This window comes from Polyodon spathula, chromosome 34 (genome assembly GCF_017654505.1).
Source record: "Polyodon spathula isolate WHYD16114869_AA chromosome 34, ASM1765450v1, whole genome shotgun sequence".
In the NCBI taxonomy this organism is placed as follows: Eukaryota; Metazoa; Chordata; class Actinopteri; order Acipenseriformes; family Polyodontidae; genus Polyodon; species Polyodon spathula.
Window position 1 is genome coordinate 6,080,187 of NC_054567.1, and position 25,124 is coordinate 6,105,310.

A 25,124-nucleotide genomic window follows, 5' to 3' on the forward strand; every position below is an offset into this window, starting at 1 on the left:
CGAGGCAGAACATGCTTTAAGAGTAGACCCTTTATGTAAACCTGTGGTGAAGTGCAGCCCCATAACTAAAAGGAAAGGGGGATATTATAGAGTGCACACACCCCTTCTCAAACTGTGCTCTTAAGTGTTTAGTACTGTGACAGACACACTCTTCAGTTCTTTATGTGCAATTTAAATATAATAAAAGAGCTGCACTATTTTATACTCGTGCCAGCTTTTATTAAAAATGACAAAGCTGTTTGCTGGAAGCCTTTTAAGAGTTAAACGTTAGTGATACAGCCTTTAGAGAAAATAAAGTCAATTTAGTGGAATTACAAACGTTGTTAATTAATCATATCCAAACGAAATGCAGCTGTATACAGAATCTACAACACACTTAACAGAAGCTGTAATCAACTCCTTAAAACCCACTTTATTACCTCAAATTAGCACATCAACAGTCTAGTTCTGAGCTCACTTCTCCAGAGTCAAAGCAGAAATTCATATTTGTGTAATAATTGCACAATAGGTTTATGAAAGATGTTATTGGATTATATGGGGTCCCCGAATGACTCCCCAGTAAAAACATTGCCGTGCAGCGTGCCGGGTGAGTCACACAACCAGAGATCACAAGTTTGAATCACATAAAGTCAGAAAAAAGTTACAGTATAATCGTAAATCTCGAAAAACTACTCGCTTCTAAATCTTTTGTAGTCATTTTTGTATTACTTTAGTATAAATACATGTTAATTTGGATTCATATGTTGTTTTTTTCTGACTTTATGTGAACGAAAAGACACACATTTTGCCATTTTCCCATTGGAAATAGTGACATTTTGAAATATCACTGTCCTGGTCACAAAAGCAAAGTTTGTGAGGAATAATAACCATTTTCTATACTTTTGAGGCATAAGCAATTAGGAAATAACACTTACTACCCAGGAACAAACAAAAAAATAAATTGTTACACGGTGTAATAATAATAAATAATAATAATAATAATAATAATAATAATAATAATAATAATAATTGGGCATTTCAAATTAGGAGACAATCTGAAAATCAGGGGTAAAAATAATTGGAGATACTAAATTTTATATATATATATATATATATATATGAATGAATGTGGTTTGCAGAAGTATTCACCCCCCTGCAAAGTTTTCACATTTTGGTGGCACCTGAGCTTACTCCACAACGCTTTCAAATTAGACATGTAGAATCTACACAAACTACTCCACATTGATAAAGTTAAAAAAATGCATATAGAATATAAATAAGTAAGATTTACAGAGCAAAACAGATTAATCTCATTTGCATAAGTATTCAGCCCCTTTGCTACTGCAGCCCTAAATCAGCTCATCAGAAATCATAAATCAGTGCAAATGATTTTTTTGAAAGGTCACAAACAAGTGTGACCTGGTTTCAGCCTGTGTGCACTCAACGTGGTTTAACTTGTAGATAACTTCCCTTAGGTTTAGAAAGACTTTCAAGCTGCAACTCACATGGTGATCCATATATATATATATACAATATATATACCAATTTTAATGATATTGTATTCACAGCCATCTCTGTCATAAAGAGTCAAGACTGAAGGTCTGTGGGCATCCTCCAATCGCACGACCAAGCCAATTGCTTCTTTATACCCAGGGGCTTGAGAGCCTGAAGCTGTTTGAGCTCACTGGGATACTTTGCCTCCCTTACCCAAGGGAACACCGGTAACAATGCTTCCTTTAAGCGTGGACTCCATGTAAGTGAGGATTTCTGGATCCACACTGGACTTAAACCCATTCATGGGTGAAAGGATGCTCCAGGGCATGTGTTTTATTCCACTCTTTTAATCAGCCTGTGTTTTAGGACTTCAACACATTCACATAGTAGTGAATTGTAATCCTTCTAGTGATGGACAACTTGACTTGGTGAAAAAAGAGGCGTTTCCATTCCAAGTTGCCAGAGTTATCACGTGAGTTGGGCTAGTTAAAACGTAAAGATGTGCATTTGCTGCTGACGGTATTACAGTCAAATTGTCAGTGATTTAAAAGATAAATCCATTTTGATCTTCTTTCGCATTTGTTTCATGCAGTACATATACCTCTGGCAGAGTGGTATGCAGAACAGAAAAAGAAGTGCTGGAGAAAGGAAATGCTGTGTCAGATGTCAAAGCAGATATGAGAATGTCAGTGATGAAGCCAGTTTGCTTGCAAACATTAAAAGAAGGATTTAAAAAATCTGGAAAATCTGGTCTCATGCGATTAGAAACCCAGAGGCAGTGTAAACTGTACCTGTTACTGTAGTAGGACTGGTCTTTTTTTATGTTGAGCAATTTTCGTGTTCTTTTTCTTTGTTTTTTACTAGGGTTTCATTAAGTAGCAGCCAAAATTGTTTACGTTAGAAAGTCTGTAACAAAATTGTTGATTGTTAATATCAATACGTTGTAGATATTACTAAAGACACCCACCATGCAGGTATTGTAAGTCCTTAAATAAAATATTTAAATAAATTAGTTCTGCACCATATAAAATTGAGCCAGTGCTTGCTAGTCTAACTGATTAGAAGGCCTTCTTTGTTGTTCTCCAAGTTGCTGCAGTTACATGGTAGATGCTATCACGAGTTACTGTAAATGAGATACTGTTTTAGCAGACACATTTCATTAAGTAAATATTTATTTGAATCTTTTTTCTTTTTTTTTTTTAGTATAATTCGGAATCAGCAATTATTTTATATATATATATATATATATATATATATATATATATATATATATATATATATATATATATATATATATATTTATTATACATAAATAAAAATAAATTATACTAATAAGTAAGTGAGCACATGGTATGATGCATACAGATGCATTTGAGGTCCGTTCTGTTCTTGCTCACAATATATTACATGTGTGGTTTATTAAGAGAAAAATATGGTTGACGATCATTGTAAATCATTAATTATGTGTTGACAGCATTCATATTTCTTGTGCTTCTGTAGTCAGTCAGCTTCTCCAATCTCACCCAGCATTTCATTTCAGTATTTTTTTAATGGTATTGATATATATTTATTTTACTCTATACCAGTGTTATTAACCATCATCAAAGAATTTCTATCCACCCCCAAACAAAACCCTGGCTACACCACTGCTCCAGGTTAATACTGAAGCGATGGGGGTTCAAGGCACTTCAGAATTCACTTATTTCCAGGAAGGTACACAGTGGTGTGTGTGTGTGGTTGTTTCCACGTCATTTAAATGGAGTTTTGCTTCAGATTACACCATTGCAGATTTCTTTTTAATCAACATAGTTGTTTTTGTGTGACATTTTATTATATGTGAAAACACTGTAGAAGCCTTGAAGTGCCCTTCCATAATTAAATCTAGCCCCCCTTGGGCCCCCCTGTGTGCAGTACTCTAGAATCCCCACTCCCTGTATTTTATTTTACACACATGAATGTTTCCTTGGGCTGAGGGAGAGCAGAGTATGAAGTTGTCCGCGGTGTGTTACTTGTTCAATGTTTTTGCCCAAGGGCCAGCAAAGGTTGGGGACCAGTTATGTCCAGTAATTTCATATGATATCGCCCCGCGGAGTACAGTGGGGGGGTCTTCACAGTCTGAAACATTTCCAAAGGGAGGCCCAGCAAAAAAAGTTTGAGAACCCCTGAATTAAACCATTGTTTGTTTTTTGGATTTACATGACAGCTGCAGTCCATGGTAGACCTACTGGAGGGAACTTTGTACAGCATGGACCTCCTCAAAGTTCACACCTACATCAACAAAGTGGTCTCCCAGATGAACACCCTTGAGGAGGTAAGGTTACACAAGCAACCGTACTGATTTGTTTTGCAAACATTTTTAATATAGTTACTACAGGGTATTAGTTATTACAGCATGCATTGAGACAATGCTGTACTCTTTCTATTCAAAGCCCCAAATATTTTATTCTAATACCCTGGTGTTTTGAAGTTCAGTTTACAGTCTAAACAGTAAAAAGCTATCATTGCTAATACATATTTCTTGTCCTGCAAACAGTGGCATAGGCAGTAGAGTAGGTATAGAGGCTTTAAGTGTCGAAATGTCACAGCTTCAAAACTGCTTTTCTTGGGTTAAACCAGAATAAACAAATACTGTAAATAATGGGGGTGGGATATTGTGGCTAAATTTAAAGTTTGTCAGCAGTGAATAAATGCCAAATATTAATACTGGTTGGGATCATCATCCTCTAAACTAACCTGCTGCTGCTCTTGAAGTCCCGGCTCCCAGCGACTCCGGGTCGTTGCAACGATCTTGCCTGGGCAGCGCCCTCACAGGCACCGTCTTGCAGTTTAAGGGTTCCGTAGTTGGGATCCTGTGGAGCGGACGCGCCCGTCTGTGTTGCACAGCAGTGCAGCTGCCTCGAGCTGTGACTTTGACGCTTTTCGAACTGTGAGCAGCCTCCACGGGCACGCCACCTAGCAACACGTCTCCTGTTACGGGTCCCAGCTGCACATATCCGTGCAAGAACCAGTGACAGAGTCCTCCCTGTAACAAGCCTCAACCAGTCAATTTGTATACTGTATAATCCAACACTGATGTTCGCCAAATGAAAAGTTGCGCTTTAGTAAATCTGCACATTTAGTTATGCAGTGTAGGAACAAGCCAAGTATTTCTGACAGCAAATACAAACTGTAAGAGTTACAAGACAAGCGAGAAACAACATAGGTGCAAGTTGTGAGATCAACATTCTCATTTGTAAATTCCCCGGTACATTGGTGCCGTGACACGGATCTCATAGAGATTAAAGGGATAAGAGTGTAAGGGGCAGTGTGGTGTGATGCACTGCTGTTGCTGATCTGACCCGCTGTCAGTGAGGTGAGAGGAGGTTCAAAATTAACCTAGCTGTTTTGCATAGTAGTTATGACTCTCGTCTGACACGTGTGTGTGGGTGTGGTCCCTGGTTTGTGCCTCTGCCTCATTACACCTGGATACATTTAAAGTTTTGACAGACTTCAGTTGCAAGATAACTTTCTGCAAGCAACGGTTGATCAACACAACCTGACACTACAAATGAATCTAGCGTGCCATTTTTAGTATTGTACCTTCAACTTTGAATTTGTGTCATCCTACAGACCATTAAGACGAATCTCACCAGGGAGAATGACTTTGTAAAAGACAGCGTGATAAACTTGAGCAACCAACTGAAGCGCTATGAGAATTATTCTGACATTATGATGAGCATCAAGAAGGAGATCTCGAGTCTGAGTCTGCAGCTGCTACAGAAAGATGCTTCTGCTGTTCCCCATAGCAAAGCCCAGGTACTCTCTTAAGATTTCTATGAGCCCAGCACTATCGAGGGGTGTTGGGTAACCTTTTATCAATATTGTGACCATATGCTAGTTGGTTAAAGCTTATACAGAGTCGTTAAAGGAGCTAAGCCAATGCTTGTTATGTCAAAAGATTTAAGTATGAAATATTTATGGCTTTATCAACCCCCCCCCCCCTTTCCCCCAGAAAGCAACTAATTTATTCCCAAGATATTTGACAAATTGTTGTTGTTAATGTAATGTGTTGTGTATATCTTTTATTTGTATTTTACAGACATATCTTGTTTAAAAGTCATTATAATAAATTTGCAACAATACGTGGAGCAGAAGGAGAAGCATTTATTTAGACCATCATCAGTTATGTGTTAAGTGATTTCAAATACAGGTGTTCAATTCAGTCCTGGCTGTGCAAAGCAGACCAGTCTTTGCTGGGGACTCCTGAGGGAGCATTACATTGACTCTGGTGCTTCTATGGGTTAGGGAGGCAAAACTGGCAGGGACTGTTTCTCCTCATCGCGCTACAGCAAACCCTGCTGGCCAGGCACCCATTGAGCTCAAAGGCCGACACCTGCAGGGCTGGCCTTTGTCCTCCAGAGGCAGGTAGCTCGCTGACATCCACTGAACCTTCGGCTGGCCTGAGCCTTGTGGGGAATTGCTGCAGTGAGGGGAAAAGCGATTGGGTATTCTAAATTGGGAGAAAATCAGGGGTTAAATAAAAATTGGACACATTAAATAAAAAAATGAAAAGCACAGAAGTTGTCATGGTCTAAGGCTGTGTCCACTTGGTCTTGGAGCTAACTTTTGATCTTGATACAGGCATGAATGTTTTCCCTTGCCAGCATGCTCTCTGTGTTGCTCTCACACATTTATGAACTCACCCCAGCTGCTAATTCTGGAATGCAGATTTCTGACCCTGGGATGTCCGCGTTTAGTCAAGCAGTGCTGTGGTTTAGCAGGCCAGCCCAAATAATACACGCTTCTCGTTTTAGTATTGGCTGTTTGGAATGGGCGTTTATAATAGCAACAACTTGAAACTGATCGGAATTTCTACCATAATAAATTTTCTAGTCTTTTCTTTTTTTTATTTGACAATAAGTTTAATTATTTATGTAATAAGGTGGTCTGTTAATCTGGAGATCTTTTACACAGACAGTATCCATTCATTTAACGTTCAGAAACTTCATCGTCTTCAACTTCAACTTCACTATCATTGTCACCAATTAATCCTTGTGTTCTCCATTTTAGGAAACTGGAGAGAAGACTAAAGTAGTAAATAAATATATTAGTAAAATGGTACCAAAGGCAGCCAAAATCCCAAAGGAAAAACCAATAAAGCCCAAGAAAGAAAATGTTAATGGTGTGAAACCCACTCCCAAAGCCAAGGCAGCAGGGCACCAACCTGGAGTGATCCGAGGAATCACCTACTACAAAGCTGGGAATCCTGAGAGCAGCGAACACAACCCCAGCAGCAGAGGTAAGACAAAATGGTGTGAACATCAATCCATACATACCTGACTAATGTGTAACTGCTTACCACTTCTCACCTCCAGCTTATTATCTACCTCAATGGGGATATAATGGAGGTGGAAGATCCTTGCATATGTTCAGGTCTCCATATATCAAGGGAATTGGAATTGGAATGAAACTTGCCAGGGCGTTCTTTCACACACATTACTCATAGTGTCACAATCTGGGGTACAGATGTCCTTCCATCTCTCTGTATGTATGTCACACTTAAATTGTTTACATACACCTAGAGAACCACTTAACCAGTTGTGGTGAAAGTTGCTAAGGACATTGTGACAGGGATTGGCTGAGTGTCAGGCCAGAAGCAGGAAGAAAAACAAACGCAGTACTGCAGGGCGAAAAGACGGTGCGGCGCCGTTTATTTTCAAACAGAAATGAAATAAAAGATTGAAACAAAAACACGCTGCTCACGGAGCAAAAATACAAGTTTAAACACAAACAAAAATCACGAACACAAAAACTAAGCACCCAGGTCAGGCTGGGCAGATTCCGTTCACTGACCCTGTGTACGGTATATTTTTAGTTTAGTTTTTAAGCTGTTTACACTCTGCTCTGCTCTCTCCTCTGAACACCCACCTCTTTTATATCATGGCAGAGGGGTTAGTTAATTGGCCATTAATTCTCTCATTACCCCTCGACCATAGTCTGCACAGGTAGTTTTATTATGCGTGACTGCCAGCTAATTCATGCATTCACACAAGGTATTTTAACGTGGATGGGGCTTCCCATCCACGCTGCCAAACAAAACCTACAGCTTCTCGCCGTGATATATTTACAAATAAATCACAGGGGCAGAGGGGTACCCTGTTCTAAAATAAACAAATAAATACAAAATAAAACAAAACAATAATGTGGCGGACGGCACCTCGCTCGTCCTCCACATGCAAAAACATTTTATAGCATTTCTTTCACACAGGTTGGTCTAAGACGGGGCAGAGACAATGAAACATGAAAGCATAATTAAGTCACAAACTCATTCTCTCTTGAGCTCATAATTTCTTTAACTGAAGCTTGACATCAACCCTCTCCACTTTGTTAATGGAGGGTGCTTACTTCTATACTCCTGGTTGCTATCTGCATGATTGAAGGCGGCCTGTCTGTGAGAGAAGTTGCCTGGAGAATGAGACGTTCTGCTTCAACAATCAGCAGACTAGTCCAGAGAAACCAGAAAACTGGCCCAGGACCTTTATGCTGACTGTTGCATTGTTCAAGCCAACTGGTGTTTCGGTGGAAGTGTGATGATGTGGGGAGGACACAAGAATGCCTTTGGTGTTGACTGAGAGCACCTTACTGCTCAGCGATAGATTGACGAAGTCCTTGAGGAAACAGTTTTTCCATTCCTGCAAGCCAATTCAGGATGTGATGATTTTCCAGCAGGACAATGAAAGACCACACAGTGCTAGGATTACACTTGCATGACTTCAAGAAAACAATGTTGAGATATTGCTGTGGACAGCTTTTTCTCCTAACCTGAGTCCAATAGAACATCTGTGGGAACAAATTGCCAGTGCCATCTACAGTATGGCTGCAGCTGGCACATGAAGAGCGGCAGAACATCCCACAGCAGTCTATCCAGAGGCTGATCAGGTCTATGTGTCAACACAGCCAGGATTGTGTTAATGTTCAGGGAGATCACACCCAATACTAACTTTGTAATGTTTTCATTTTGACAGTGTGTCACGTTTCATACTGAAAACTTATCATTCTTTGATCTGTATTTTTGTTTACATTTACTGTGATTTTGTTTGATATCTATGTTTAAAATATTTAATTAAATCTCTCTCTCTCTCTCTCTCTCTCTCTCTCTCTCTCTCTCTCTATATATATATATATATATATATATATAATGTGTGTGTGTGTGTGTGTGTAGATATATATATATATATATATATATATATATATATATATATATATATATATATATATATGGAGAGAGAGAGAGAGAATTCACTTTCATTATTAAAAATTATAAATAAACAAACAGTGACTAATCACACATGTAGATATTATGTTATATATTTATATAACGTGTCAGAAATATAAAGCAAGACTTTCTTTAAGAATAAAAAGGGTGCACAACTTAGCTAATATCACAGAAAGGAAGGGTGTCTGGTTAGAGATATTCTTGAATAGTATACAGTTCATTGATTTCTAATATCAAACGGTTACAGCGACCACACCATTATTAGCATACATGGCTAATACTAATATTTGTTATGGCTGATCACACAAAGATGTCCCCAATCTCTCTCTACCGAAGGAAATGAAGACGGTACTTTGTTTGTTGTAGGCAATGTATTGCGTCGGCTCGCGGCAAGATAATAGTTATTTTCAAAGGGAGGCAGCTGTTAATTTCTAATAGTCTTGCAACATTATCTTTGACTTGTCCAAAGACTTCTAACTGGAATAGGTTCCATTGATCATACAGAACTCAATGTTCAAAGAATGCGCTGCAATTGAAAAGTTACGTAGTTTATAAAAATATTCTTGTTGCAATTCTCTCATATGGTTAAGGGACTTTCTAGAGGCACAGCTGCTAGCTGGTTGCTTTACTTCGTTTCGTGGTTGATTTCAAGCAGCGAAATGAAAACAAAGATCAGTTTTTGGTTCTTTGTTGGGTCCCATTTCCTGGTTCAGTCTCTCGTAGGGCAGAGAGCAGGACTCTCTTCAGAACATGTCTCGGGACGTGATTTTAGCCATTTTCTTGTCTGATTCTATTCCCACTTCAGACCAGATTTCACAACAGATTTCAGACACTTTTAGAACCACATTTCCATAACCACTTTTAGACCATTTCTGCCTCATTTTCCGACCAATTTCAGAACATACCTTAAGACCTTGTTCCAGTCTTTTGAATTAAACCTTGACTCGTTTTGATTGAATGGTTACATTCATGGGTGGTGTTTAACGTCACGCCAAGTGCCTAAACACTGGTTGGTTTCATCTCTGGACCACCCCTTTGCCTTGCCCACAGCTCACGATTGACAGTTCGCTCAAAGTTCCTTTTGTATTGTCAAACGTGATTGAAGCTCTTCTCCCCCTCTCCGTGTTCTCGAGGGGGGAAGACCTGTTTCTCGTCAATGTCCAGAATTTGCCTGTTTGCAGTGGTCTCAGTTCGTGATTACGCAAAGGAATTTTTACGACTCAGCTTCACAAAGCTGTATTTGTCAAACTTTGACCAAGAGATGGGGGGGGAAAGAGAAAAACATAAACTTGAACTTTCTCAAACAAGTTTAAACAGTGTATATTAATATCCAGCAACAGCCTGTTTTGACTGCACTGTCCGCTACACTGACCAAACAAAGTGCGTCTGGCTCTTTTGGTACATGTGGCCACTCCCCATGTAGCACTCAGTGACCTCATTGGGGAATGACCACACCTGTGATTGATGGCAGGGACAGATTTAACCCCATCCCTGCCAACCTTACATTCCCACACACACACTATTTATACAAGCAGGGCTTTCGCCCTGCCACACCATGATACTGAAAAGAATGTTCGAGAACCTTCTTACAAATCCATTGTTTAAGAGGAACATGGTCCCATGTTTTAGACATAGTGGCTCCAGTTTTCAACACCAACACAACCTATCAGCAAGAATTTTTTTTCCTGAGACCTTAACCCCTGTCCGACATCATCAAAAAGACATAAAGCACAGGTCTCTAGTCGTTTTTACTCCGGAAAAAGCAGAGAAAACTTTTCAATCGGTGATTGAGACCGATAGGAGCCGAATGAAGCTGAAAAAAAAGGGGCGTATCTGATAGCCCCATGCACCACATAGATAACATGGACATGAACAAAAACAGAAACATAAACAAAGGAGGTAGCTGTTTCTGCATCCAGCGCTCAAAGAATATCACAGACATTTGCAGAACTTTTTGAGATGCTATAGTAATAAAATATTTACTTGGATCGCATTATTGAGGAGTTTGGTGTTAAAATGAGTGATCAGGAGAGGATTTATCAGTATGTACATCTATGAAGAGGTATGTGAAAAATACAGAGAACAAGGGGTGGGGCTTGGCTGGAGATACAGTGCTGAGTATGCTTTTGTGATTCAGTGCCTTTTACCCCTGTTTTACTCTGGAGAAAAAAAAATGTAAGCAGCATGTGTGAAAATACATTGGACCTGATGCGCCTGACAAGCACTGAATAAATGGACTGCAAAGGGTTAAATTTAGATTTGTTTACAAAACAATGCAATACAATGTTCCAGAAACTTTCTCAAACTCAACGTGTTAAGATTTATAGCAAAATTACCAACATATTTGAAGTCTCTGTACTTTTTTGTTAAGGTGCAGGCAAAATGTTTTTGGGGACCAATATAGCTTACTTGAGTATACCAGCAAGTAGGGGTATATAGGGAATGTAGCTTGTGGTGATTTACTTGTTCATGTTACTGATAGAGCTAATTATGTATTTAGAGCTGTGGTGGGAGAGTCACTGACATGCTTGCTTGTATTTGATTTAGTCTTATACTAATTAGAATAAAAGAGCTTTCCTTATCTTCAAACCACAGATTGCCAAGAAGACCAAAATTCACTTACATGAATTTATGGAATTTGTGGAAACCCATCCTGCAGCCTTCCTAATCCAGTTGTAGCACAACTTTAAAAATAAAAACCAAACAAAAAACAACAACTTTGAAATAAGTCACCGTTTTGTGGTGTGTTGTGTCATCGAGCAATGCCCTAGATGGGGATAAAGGTCCCTGTCATTCTGTGCTCCTAACAGAATGTGAATCTGCAGATGGCATTCCAGGCCGTCTCCTGTTGCTACACGTGGACCTAATGAGTTGATTGGGTTATTTTTCATGCCCTATTCCCTGAGTGACACCGATCAGTGGCCAGAAAACAATGGCCAGACCAATTCAAGTCCTAGCAAGCTTATTGTACCAGACACCAGCACAGCCGCTGTGACGTAGGATCCCCATTTCTGAATGCCTGATGTTCATTTTGAATGCACCGAATGTGTTTGTCAGCTGAATTTACAAATTACATAAAGAGGAAAGTGTCTCTCCATTAGTAGATGTCTGAGAGCAAAAATAAGACAAACGGATTCGATTTAGTACAATTATACAGTCTGTACTTGATTCCTGTACGTGTTCCAAGGGAATGTATTAAACAGAAGACCGGTTGTGGTCATCATCTTTTAGAGGTACAAGTTCCAAGGGAATGTATTAAACAGAAGACCTTTCAGAAGGCAGTGAGGATGCTATGATGGTCTTGGCTGTGTAAGGTAATGGCTGGCTGCTGATACCAGAACACACAACTGTAATATTTAAAGAAAATGATTAGTTAATTGGGGTCACAATGATGCAGACTTTTATTTATATATTTTTTTAACTGTGCAGTTGGATAGCGTGGCAGTGCCGTTCCTTAGCACTCCTTCCGAAGGGTTTCATTGTCTAGCTCATTGTGACCATGGGGAGTTCTGGCCTCCGATAGCTTGGGGATAATGAAGGCTGTATCTAAAGAATGGCTTGTACAAATAACTACTCAAATTATCCATGAGCAAGAACTGTCAGTAAGAATAACCCACTTCAAAATCCAGGTACATTAACTACACTGGATCTACACTGTACTAGAAACTAGCTGTTACATACTTGTTTAATTTTATTCTCAGTCACTTTATTATGCGCTAAGTGTATGTAGTAAGTATTAATATATGGCATTGGATGTTACTGCAAGTTATTAGAAAAAATTGAAAGTGGATTAGAGATTTCCTTTAACTTGATTGGTCAATATGGGCCTTAATCTCTGGTAAAGGACTTTGAATGAAATGCGTAAATACAGTATTCATGTATTTGACCTTCTTTCTGCTTGATGAAAGAGTTTCTGTTCTTGTTCACACCCTCTGAATGCTGTCTGTTAATGTAGGCGAAGTCTGCTTCCTTGCTGCCCTATACGATCAATCCAACTATTTCAATTTAGCACCGCAAATAAAGATACAAAAAAAAAAATGTAAAAAGAGAATAGAGTTCGATGTCAGTGGCATAACTACAATATCAGCTAGTCTCCACTTTGAATGACGAGTTTACGAAATCAAATAACTGGATGCCGTCTGATTACTTTATTATTTCAGCGTATCTCAGTAACAACACAGGGAAGTGCTCTCTTCTCTAACAAAGGCAGGAAGGAGGCTTTGAATACGTTTAATGAACACAGTGTGAACAAGCACTCCTGGAAAAAATGATAGAGGCTGCCAAAACACTATTCTGTGCTTGTAGTTACTTGTCGAAAAACAGCATTTTGTACTGTGATAACCTATAAGATCGTAAGAGTACAAAAAACAGCAGGTCTGACAGACTTTGCTAGACGGTCAGGTGGCTGAAGTGGGTCACTCCTGAGAACAGACTTTGCTGCTTATTTCCACACACACTATTCAGATGTTGAAATAATTGAGGAATGATCACAGGTCACAAAGCCTGTGCAGTTTGCCTGCATTTTTCAAGTACCACCTCTAGCTCCCATTAAATGCTTAATGTTTTGACACTGTAAAAGGAAAGTAAATACAATGTGGCTTAAGAGCATGTGGGTTTGGATTATGTTTTTTAAAACCATGTTCTTTGAAAGTGAACATTAATGGTATATAGAGTCTTTCCCACAAAACAAATGTTTTTTATATAAAAAATGTACATAATTTACCAGTATACACCGTTGTATTACAGTATACTGAAATTTCTGACATTAGAAAAAAAAGAACTGTACTATAAAATGTGCAATTATTTGAGGCGTCACACAGAAATTTCATCAACCTTTTTTTCTGTCTTACTAAATAAAGTCCAGTCACTAAATTCACTTTGACCAAGAAATTGACAAAGCCTTCATGTAGTTTGTAACATGAACCAGGATTGAATGTGATCATTCAGAGCAGCTTTAGCAGGACCCTTCTGATTGCATAGTTGATCATTTTAGCAACACATCTTTACAAGGTAGTTCTGTAAACAGGTCCGGGTGAGTGTGTCCATTCCTGTGATCGAAATATAACGTAGTAACAGCTAGATGCGATACCCCTGTTGTGTGTAGAGATTCCCTTTCAGCTTTTCCTGGCACACAATTAAACAATGTTGCAGATGTTAATTGAAGAGTATAGCTCAGTGCCTTCTGGCAAATCAGTGAACTGGAAGACAGCAAGTCAGACTTGTCATACCATTACACTGTGTAACACCATTTTTGTTCCGGGGTAGTAAGTGTTATTTCCTAATTGCTTATGCCCCAAAAGTATAGAAAAGGGCTATTATTCCCCACAAACTTTGCTTTTGTGACCAGGACAGTGATATTTTGAAATTTACCTATTTCCAATGAGCAAACAGGCAAATTTGTGTCTTTTCGTTCACATAAAGTCAGAAAAAAACAACATATTAATCCAAATTAACATGTATTTATACTAAAGTAATACAAAAATGACTACAAAAGATTTAGAAGTGAGTAGTTTTTCGAGATTTACGATTATGCTGTAAATCACTTTCACGAATCAGCCCCCAAATGTAGTCTCCCATCATGTTCTCGTTTACTGTCCTTGGTAGCAGCATTCAAAGTCCAGTATATCCTGGTGGAAGTGCCTTGCCTTGCTCCTCCGAGTTCTCCCATGTTCTCTTTGAATTTATCAAGATGAGCATCAAGGATATGGACTTTGACGGACCTCCTACAGCCCATTGTGCCGTAGTTCTTCACTAGAGTCTCAACCAGCTCCACATAGTTTTCGGCCTTGTGATTGCCCAGGAAGCCCCGAACCACTGCGACAAAGCTGTTCCAAGCCGCTTTCTCCTTACTAGTGAGCTTCTTGGGGAATTCATTGCACTCCAGGATCTTCTTTATCTGTGGTCCGACGAAGACACCGGCTTTGACCTTTGCCTCAGACAGCTTAGGGAAGAAGTCTTGAAGGTACTTGAAGGCTGCCGACTCCTTATCTAGAGCTCTGACAAATTGTTTCATAAGGCCCAATTTGATGTGCAGTGGTGGCATCAGCACCTTTCGGGGGTCCAGCTGTGGCTCCCACTTGACGTTGTTCCTCCCCACAGAGAACTCGGTCCGCTGTGGCCAGTCCCGCCTGTGGTAGTGCGCCTTGGTGTCCCTGCTGTCCCAAAGGCAAAGATAGCAGGGAAACTTGGTAAAACCGCCTTGGAGACCCATCAGGAATGCCACCATTTTGAAGTCTCCTATGACCTCCCAGCCGTACTCATCATACTTCAAGGCGTCCAGCAAGGTCTTGATGCTGTTGTAATCCTCTTTGAGGTGCACCGAGTGAGCCAGGGGAAGAGACGGGTACTTGTTACCATTATGGAGCAGCACGGCTTTGAGGCTCCTGGATGAGCTGTCAATGAAGAGGCGCCACTCATTCTGGTTACAGGCGATTCCGATTGCCTCGAACAAACTGGTCACATTGTGGCAGAAGCAGAGCCCATCTTGACGGGTGAAGAAGCTGGGAAAAGGTTGGTGACGCTTCCTCTGATCTGCGACTTGCACACTTTCATCCAACAAGTTCCACTGCTTGAGCCTAGACGTCAAAAGCTCGGCATTGGACTTGGTGAGACCAAGATCTCTAATCAAGTCGTTGAGGTCTTTTTGGTTGGGGTAGTATGGGTTTCTCTCCTCAGCTCCACCTCTGAAATTGTCATCTGGATCTACAACGTCTTCCTCGCTCTCTGACTTGTTGCTCTCTTATAAAGACGGCTACTCTCTCTCCGGAGGAGTGGGTACGGGGAGCTCATGGCAGTGTGGCACCGGGGCGATGGATGAAGGAAGGTCCGGATACGTGATAGCAGGTGCATTCTTGCCAGTCCGACGTTTGGAAGGGTCCACCATGCAGAAGTAGCAGTTGCTTGAGTGGTCAGTGGGTTCCTGCCAAATTCTTGGGATAGTGAACTTCCTGGCTCTCTTTTCCCCTCTGTATCATCCTACAAAAATACATTTATTTCACCCATGACTAATGTGTAAGAGTATTCATATTTTTCATATATGATATATTTTTTCAATAACATTGAAAATTGTAAGACATTTTAAAATTAAAAATTTTAACAAATTTTATAACATAAAATTCCGAGCAACAATTGTCCATCTTACCTTCCAGAATTTTTTTGCAGTGCTCGCAGGTGAAATTAGATGCCCAGGGTTTGTCTTGATCCCTGACAGGCATGCCGAAATATGCCTTGTAGGCCTCACACATCTTAGCAGATGCTTCCACGGAGTACTTTTTCACTCTTGTCTTGATAAATTGGCCGCACACATAGCAAAATGCGTCTGCCGGATGCTTGCAGCTTCTTGATGCCATCTCAGAAAAATGCAGATATGTATCCACTTAGGCAGCTGGAACTAAACTGAACTGGTGGGCTTAAGGCCCCTGTATTTATACTACTATTTATATTACTGGAAAGTTCTTACTCCAAGTTTACTCAGCACTGAATCTATCTGGAATGTTCTGGAAAATAGGTAAATTTCAAAATATCACTTTCCTGGTCACAAAAGCAAAGTTTGTGGGGAATAATAGCCATTTTCTATACTTTTGAGGCATAAGCAATTAGGAAATAACACTTACTACCCAGAAACCAAAAAAAAAAAGAATTGTTACACGGTGTTATCAGAAGATATGGAATACAAAATTCTGTGTAAGGGCCGGCACACACAGACGCGATGCGATTTTTTATTGGGCGACAAGATACTTCCGCAGCAACATGACCACACACACCAAAAGTGACACTTTTGCGATAGATTGAAAATCGGCCAGATCAATAACCCTATAAAAGTTGCTATTGCCAAAACTATGATCAAGTACATATTCGTCAACATGATGTAGTAATTATGAATGCCTTCTCTGATGGTTTTGCAACATGTATTGGTATAAGGAAATAAATCATGTATACCGGGCTTATCCAGTGCCTTCGAAATGAACTGTATCTTTAGAATTGGGATAATCTTCGTCATAAAACTGGGTATTTTTTCACGGCCAGTATTATGTTTTCCTATGCCATTTTGGATACTTCAGGTCTGTGGCTTCCGTGCAAGCAACGTACATGTTCTGTTTTCTGCAGCTCACAGTGCCACTGTCATGAGGTATTTCTGAAATAGTGTGAGCACAACTGAACTTGATTATTTCTTGCTTGGGAATTCCTGCACTTATCTAGGGACATCAGGGAATTTAAATTGTTATCATATGCACTCCATGCCTGGGTGTATGACGCTTTTGCCTGTAAAAAGCAACAAAAATTGAGAGAAAGTTTGATTTACCAAAAACGAATTTGTCATAGGCAACCACATCATTTTTTTATCACTTCCAGCTTCCACATAAGTAATTAGAAGCCACACCCCTTAATAGACTGTACAGAATACAGACACGTCAAAGAATTTTAATAAAGGTTAATACTGTTACTATCAAAATATGCATTACATTAAAAAAAACAAAAAACCAACAAACACACTCAGTGTGTTTTTTCTTTTGAGTTTAAAAAAAAAATTGTCTAAATGCTTGACTAATGTATTTATTTTAGTTTACATTTTACAGGATATTATAAGATACACTCTACCTAAGGTTTCACAGATGAAGCATTAATCTTGGGCTATCTAATGTTACCTTAGGTATGGTAGTCCAAGACTAATGCTAGCTGGGGTCTGTGAAACCACTCCAGAGTGTTTACAGTTGTGTCAAAATGTGTTCCACTATGGCTACGTACTTACATACATACATACATACATTTCATAACAAGGGATAGTATGGCAATTTACAGCAATACCGATTTGACCGGTTCTTAACAACAGTGTACCCCAGCGACTCCCTTGTTTTATGATTTTATCTTTTTCTGTTCTCCTTTAACCCCTGCACATAAACTACAACAACAATAGCGGATTCACTTGTTAAAGGTTGTGCAAATACATAGCAGTGTGTATAGCAATGTGCAAAATGATTATAGAAGAGGTTGAAGTTTGGTTAGAGCAATCAAGCTGCAAGCAATATTGTCTGCATCCTATGTTGTTTAATACTAGGAGACTTCCAATGAAAGTTGTCCAAGCAGAATAAAGTTTTTTAAGTCCAAACTTACAATGCCATTTAACCATTCCAGATTGGCTAATATTATCAAGGTCTAGTTTCCTGGAAGTAAACATTAGGTCCACTTCTGCTATGCCTTGCATGTCAGATGTTGTAATCTTGATTGGTTTCCCCACATGCACACGCAGCAGAATATCACTTTTCTCTTTTTTTATTTCCACAGAGAACCCAGCGAAAGCTCATTCCCGTTCTGGAGTGCAAGAGTTACAGCCTCAGGACAGGCCTCACGTGTTCCACAGCTCTGAAGACCTAAGAGCAGAAACCACTACCACTCCAACCCCTGTTCCTACGACGACAATCTCTGCCCCCATAGCAACCACCACCACGGCCAGCACTACCACCACTGTATCCACGACCACCACCACTGAGAATCCAGCGCCAACCGTCATGCTTGTCCTTGAGAATGTAGACAATTCCAGTGGCTCCTTCAACAGAGGTAAAGCGCAGCCTTAGGCCGTCTTCATTACATCATCTTTATCATAAAAGCATTGCTTAGGCATGTCATGTTATGTGCTTTCCTCCTATTCTCAGTGCTTAAAGATGGGGAGTGTGAAGGGACCATATCATCGATCGAGTTGCCTGAGAGACACCACAGCTATGGGCGCAATGAGGGAGCCTGGATGAAAGATCCTTTGGCCAAGGATGGAAAGATCTACGTTACCAATTATTACTATGGCAACAACATTGTGGAGTTCAGGAATCTGGAAAACTTCAAACAAGGTAGGCAATTATTTTAGGACCAGTTACAACTCATTTAAATACATTTAAATAAAAGACAATGAAAACAGATATATATATTACCAAACATAGGGCAACTTTATTAAGATTTTCCTCCAGTGAAAAACAAATTGTGTGTTAATTTAAGTGATCTTACATTAATCTAAACATATCTTTTACACAAAAACTAATGTTTAAGCTACTATTATTGGTACTTATTTTATGTAGTACTTTTACATATAATATACATTTACAGATGTAGAAATCAATCTGTTACAGCGCTGCTCGCTGTAAACGGGTGCTGACTATGTTACATAAGTGACCCAACGACAGCCATGTGCTCCAAGAACTGTACTGACTCCCTTCTTTGTTTATGAAGGATGATACTGAGGCATTAGAATGTGATGCAGTATTGCGAAATGTCACAAAATATCTGAATGAATAGGGCTCAGGATTTCAAATTCAAAACAGCAGATTTCCACAATCCTGGACCTAAGATAACACTAACTGTCCAGGTTTTTATTTCAATCAGAACTTAATAAATGTAGGCTCCCCGAGTGGCTCACCTGGTAGAAGCGCAGCCGCGTGGTGCGCTGGGTGAGTCGCACAGCCGCGTGGTGCGCTGGGTGAGTCATACACCTTCTAGCTGTTCGGAGTAGGCCAGTCTTCACTGGGGACTCCGAAGGGAGCATCTCATTGGCCCAGGCAGTCCCATGTGTTAGGCAGGTAAAACCGGCAGGGACTGTTTCTCCTCATCACTCTACAGCGATCTCTGCTGGCCAGGTGCCCGGTGTGCTCAGGGCAGACACTGTAGGGCTGGCTGAGGTCGGTAGCTCGCTGACATCCGCTGTCAAGTTCCTTGGTGAAAAAATGGGATTGGAGGATGCCCACTTATTCTTTGGGTCTCCTAGCCATGTGGGGAATTGCTGCGGTGAGGAGAAAAGCGACTGGGCAATTTAAATTGGGAGAAAATTGGGGGTAAATTATAAACTTAAAAATGAATAATAATAAAAAAAATAATTAAATGTATATGTGATAAATGTACATTGTAGTCTTATGATGTTCAGATAAAAATGACCCCACCTAAACTTGTAACAGCTCTGAATCAGGGAACACCCAATATGCGCAGAGTAAAGCAGTAGAGATTTAAAATAAATATTAAGGGCCTGGTCAGAACAAACCCAGAATTGGTTGTGGTTCTCTAGAATTTGGGGACCACTGGCTAAGACTAAACTTTTGTGTTTCTGACTATTTACAAGCACTGTATTGTGTAATGTGAACCCTCTAAATTGCTAAGAGCTGTGCTCTTAATATGCCTTGAGGCTGATGAGACGCCACCCACAGTTGTCCTGTTGTGGACTGGTCTTTTTTATAAATGGATGAATGGAATCTTAGTGTAGTGGTTCAGCTAGACATGAATTAAACTTTTCATGTAAAAGATAATGAAGTCTGATCTGTGTGACCAGGAGTTAATCTGACCAGAGAGGGTGGCACACACATGTCTCACATCCAGTTCTTGTTATGAATAGACAGAGGTCTGTTCCTTACAAGCCAGATGATATTTTCAGACAGGGAAGGACTGTAAATATGGTTAATCTGTTACAGAGATAACCACTATTTTAACTCAGTACATTACAATACATTTACCCTACAATGCTCTTAAGGACAAGGGATTTTGCCTATACATCAACTGTTAAAAATAAAATATTTACTATGTGTTTTGACTTTTGCTAGTTCACCTTCAATGGAACTATTAAAGGGTATATATGCAGAAATGAACTTATCTGTCTTAGCTAATGTATTCTTAAGAAATACAGTAATTCAGTAGGAATTGCCACATAGAACAAATATGGTATTTCCTACATCCACTAGTGTGTTTCACTGGGAAAGATTAATGGTTACAATGTGGTGGAACAGATGCACTTGGGGATTAGGCATTATCCTGAGAGCTCTGTTGAGGCCACATACATGTTTTGCTTTTGTGAAAGACACCAGGATCTAACAGAGACAGAAACTGATACAAAGTGAATGTGAACACAAGAAGAATGCATTAGACATGGCTTGCCCAGACCAAGTTGCTTTTTCTTTCCATACGTTTTCTTTGCATTCACTATGGTTTACTGCCCAGTGAGTATTTTTTACAATGGTATACTGCAACAAACATTTATAAGAAACGCTGTTCCAAAATGTTCAAATGATTTTTCTCCATGGACTTGGACTTCCAAATATTTCTCTTAGCGCTTCTGTGTGTTGGTGGGTTTGGACTTGATCACTGTCTCAGATTTGTCTATATAAAGACAGTGTGGGTTTGGCTATTCTGGTCATTCTGCCAGACCCAGATCAGAGTCTTCTGGAGGTATATTTCCTTAGCATATTTAATATTGTCTGAAAGTCAAATCTACAGCAGTTTAACAATCTATTGCTGTTTCATTTTTTATCAGGTCGCTGGAGCAACTTGTACAAGCTGCCTTATAACTGGATCGGCACAGGCCACGTTGTTTACAATGGAGCCTTTTACTACAACAGAGCCTTCACCAAAAACATAATTAAGTATGACCTAAAAGTGAAATATGTGGCCTCCTGGACCCTTCTCCATGACGTTGTGTATGAGGACACCACCCCCTGGAAGTGGAGGGGTCACTCTGACATTGACTTTGCAGTGGATGAAAGTGGCTTGTGGGTCATTTACCCAGCCATCGATTACGATTACTCCCAGCAGGAAGTCATTGTCATCAGCAAGCTGGACCCTGGCGACCTTTCCATTAAGAAGGAGAGCACATGGAAGACAGGCCTGAAGCGCAACTCCTATGGCAACTGCTTTATCATCTGTGGGGTGTTGTACGCCGTGGATGTTTACAACCAGAAGGAGGGCGAGGTCTCCTACGCGTATGATACTCACACCAACACAGAGGCCACCCCCTCGCTGCCATTTACCAACGAGTACGCCTTCACCACTCAGATTGACTACAATCCCAAAGAAAAGGTCCTCTACGCCTGGGACAATGGCCATCAACTAACGTACAAGATCAACTTTGTACAGTAGTTGATTATCAGGTGTCAAGGTCCCCCCTGTTAACAAGCACTTTTTAATCTTTTGTATGTTAGTTGATTACAACATAATGCCTAACTTCTGCACTTCGGTTCTAGGACAAATGAAAGCGGCAATGCCTTGGGGAAAAACACCAATGCCTTGCTGCACTTGTATATTATCATTAACTCAATTATTTGCAGGGATCCTAGTTTTCCACAATAAAAACAAATGAAATTCTCTGCTAAAAAAAGAAAAATCCACATTATTCCACAAGTAAAATAAAAGGCTAGAAATGAGGTTTCCCTGCCATATTGCAAGACACACGAACAGCACTGTTGGGTAACCGTTTATAACAAACAGACCTAAGCCCTCAGCCAGCCATTGGAGTTCCCAGAATAAGAACAGGTTGCTGCACCACAAAATAAAATAATTTGGTACAGAAAGTCTGTATGACAGCGATAAAATAAATTCAGGGTTCAAATTGTTATGCAACAAATGGTAGGAAATATTTAATATATTCAACGTTAATTATAATACACCCAATATCCTCAGCATGCATTTAGGTATATAGTAATATATATCTTATATATATATATATATATATATATATATATATATATATATATATATATATATATATATATATATATATTATATACACACACACACACACCCGCGGTTAATCAGGAGATAGCCAAGTAAAGATCTTATAAACAGAACAAATCAAAAACAAATCAATTAACCAAAAGTCTGAGAACATATAAAGTCACAAAGCAAAGTTAGAAAAATCTTCGCAAAAAGCAAAAGACCCAAACTAACCATTCATTAGTTTAACCAAATAAAATTAAAATAAAAGCATTTATTGTATCAGCAGGTGTAACCACCAGAGTTAATTTGGCAGGTAAAATTGCTGTAGCATCTGACAGAGGATGAGTTTTTACCCACACCAAAGCCCCCTCCTCCAGTACAACATGCTTCCTACAAGCATTATAATACTTACCTTGCCTTGCCTTGCCTGAGCTACCCCTACCTTTAGCTTACTTCCTTAGCTAACTGTTGTTGGCGTTCCAACAGGGAATACTGGGAAGTGATTGGGGCAGGAGCTGTAGCTGTCAGGCCTTTGAGTGTGCGTCCAATGGTCAATTCCACATGAGAAAATCCTGGGCTCTCTTGCTTGGCAGAATTGATTGCAAATCAAAATTCTGGAATCCATTGGTCCCAGTGCTGGTGGTTTTCACCCACAGATGATGGCACCATAGTTTTGACCGACCAGTTTACTTGCTCTCTAAGGTTTGTCTGTGGGTGATAGCTAGTGGTAAGTTTGCGCACTACGACCCTTGAATACATCACAGACGAGCTTGCTGGTAAACTACGGGTCCCTGTCCGAAACCAGATAGCGAGGCGTACCCCACCTGGTGTAGATCTCCTGGGTGAGTACCCGGACTATCATGGGAGTTTTCCGGTCTCTTAATGGAAACCGTTCCACCCATTTGGAATAGTAGTCGACAGTAACTAAAAGATTCCCCTTCTTGCTTCAGAGAAATGGTACAGTGAGATCGATGCCCAGCATCTCCAACCATTGGAGTTCCCAGAATAATAACAGGTTGCTGCGCCAAAAAATTAAATAATTCTGTACAGGTCTGTATGACACAGTGAAAAAATGAATTCAGGGTTTAAATTTTTATGCAAAAAATGGTAGGAAATATTTATTAATACTCAACGTTACTTATATTATATATATAATGTCATACCCGCGGATAATCAGGAGAGTAAAGATCTTATAAACAAAACAAATCAAAAACAAATCAATGAATCAAAAGTCCGAGAACATAAGAATATAAAACCACAAAGCAAAGTTTAAAAAAATCTCTTTGAAAAAACGTTTTTCGTTCCTAGGTTGATTGGTAAGTAAAGTTTAACCAAAAAAAAAAAAAAAAAAAAAGTGTTTCCGAAGAAAACAGAAAAAAAGATAATTGTAATCCACACAGCATGGTTGTAAGAGCAAAAATAAACAAATACTCGGGCTAGCGAGAAAAAGAACAAAGAACCTGACTTAATTTCAAACTGTTTACCTGATTAGAAAACAAAAAAGGTGAGCAATAAAGAAAAAAAAAAGAACTATGAAATAATAAGCTTACCGAATGGAAACAAAACCTCAGCACCAGCTCTCCTCCCCCCCGAAGCTCGGCGCTTCCATTTTTAAAACTGGACGTCCCTCTCTCAACAGGCCTCATCCACAGTTACGTTTTCTTAAAGGGACATGCACCGCTATATGCAGCAAAAACTCATGCCTGCACTAACGTATGTGCATTAGTGATTGAAAACAAACATGGTTTAAAACTTTTTCATGCCAGGCGGAATACCAGTTTAAATTAAAATTCTAGCACCACACAATGTGGCAATGCCACATGATAACACAGGAAGTGTTTATTGTTGTCCTTGTTACACTTCTTGTGTCTCTTTATGTTGTATTTTAGTTTATAAGTTTGATTCTTAAACTGCAACCTTGTATTACAGTGTAACATGTGCAAGTCGCTTTGGATAAATGCATCTGCTAAATAAATAAATAACAATAAAAATGGTTACACTTTGTAATTCTAAGTAAGTTACAAGCTTACCAGCATTATTAATCATAAGACAAACAAACATACTTTTATTTTAACTTCAAATATTACAAATAGTTCCCTGATGTAAAAAATAAATATTCATATTAGTTCAACTCCAAATTACTCTTTGTCATCTGGATGGCTATAGTTAAAATAGAGCTGCAGCATTCCAGCTACAATTGGTCTGACTTTGGAATGGCTCCCCCTGCCTAACGTGTTTGCTGAACTACTGGTTGATCCACTTTGTACAGAGGAATGTCGGCTTTTACACACATTTTGACAAGATCTGAAACAACAGTTTCACGTTGTTCTTTGGCAGTTGTAAGATGCTGAAATGATCCAAACACAGTGGTCTGCTTCAGTGTTTGACTGCCCTGCTGTTTTGGCCTCATCTTGTTTAGTTTTGTTGCATTAAATTGATGTTTAGCGCTGCCAATGTTTTCTACAATGGTCTACCTAATTATCAAACAAACAAAAAAGGCCTTGCATGTTTTTTGCCCATCCCGAAAATATAGAAAATCTGTTTTTCCTTGTGATCATGGACAATCCGCATCTTTCCGTGTTATTCCATAGCAAACAGATTCCTAGGATCCCTGATTATTTGTAACAAAGGGACTTACTGTAATTATTGGAAATGATGTTTAAAGACACAAGACCAATCCCAGTGTAGAATAGCCATAGTTATAAACCAGAAGACGAATGCGTATTTACTTGTTTGAGATCTTCACTGTACAGAATTTCAGATGGAGTGCCCATCTTTCTATATAAACGCCTTCATACAACGCTCAAGGTTGCTTTTGTCAATCGATGCACAAATAACCATTCTCAAACAGCAACAGCACAAATCCAAACCATGTAAATATAGAATCAACATGTTATACTGCTAAACATGTCATTTTAGCCATGCAGTTATACTGCAGCCT

General features: G+C 39.5%; 1 protein-coding gene across 1 annotated transcript in view; it reads left to right on the plus strand.

The window, feature by feature from the left end:
• Nucleotides 1–22,152, plus strand: part of LOC121303629 (olfactomedin-like protein 2A) — a 64,353-nt gene extending 42,201 nt beyond the window's left edge. Inside the window, exons 3-8 of the mRNA XM_041234431.1 lie at nt 3,677–3,784; nt 5,083–5,268; nt 6,523–6,751; nt 18,011–18,283; nt 18,379–18,567; nt 21,006–22,152. Coding sequence (XP_041090365.1) covers nt 3,677–3,784; nt 5,083–5,268; nt 6,523–6,751; nt 18,011–18,283; nt 18,379–18,567; nt 21,006–21,607 — 1,587 coding nt within the window. The 3' untranslated portion in view covers nt 21,608–22,152. The remainder of the gene's footprint in view (nt 1–3,676; nt 3,785–5,082; nt 5,269–6,522; nt 6,752–18,010; nt 18,284–18,378; nt 18,568–21,005) is intronic.
• Nucleotides 22,153–25,124: the final 2,972 nt, after the last annotated feature.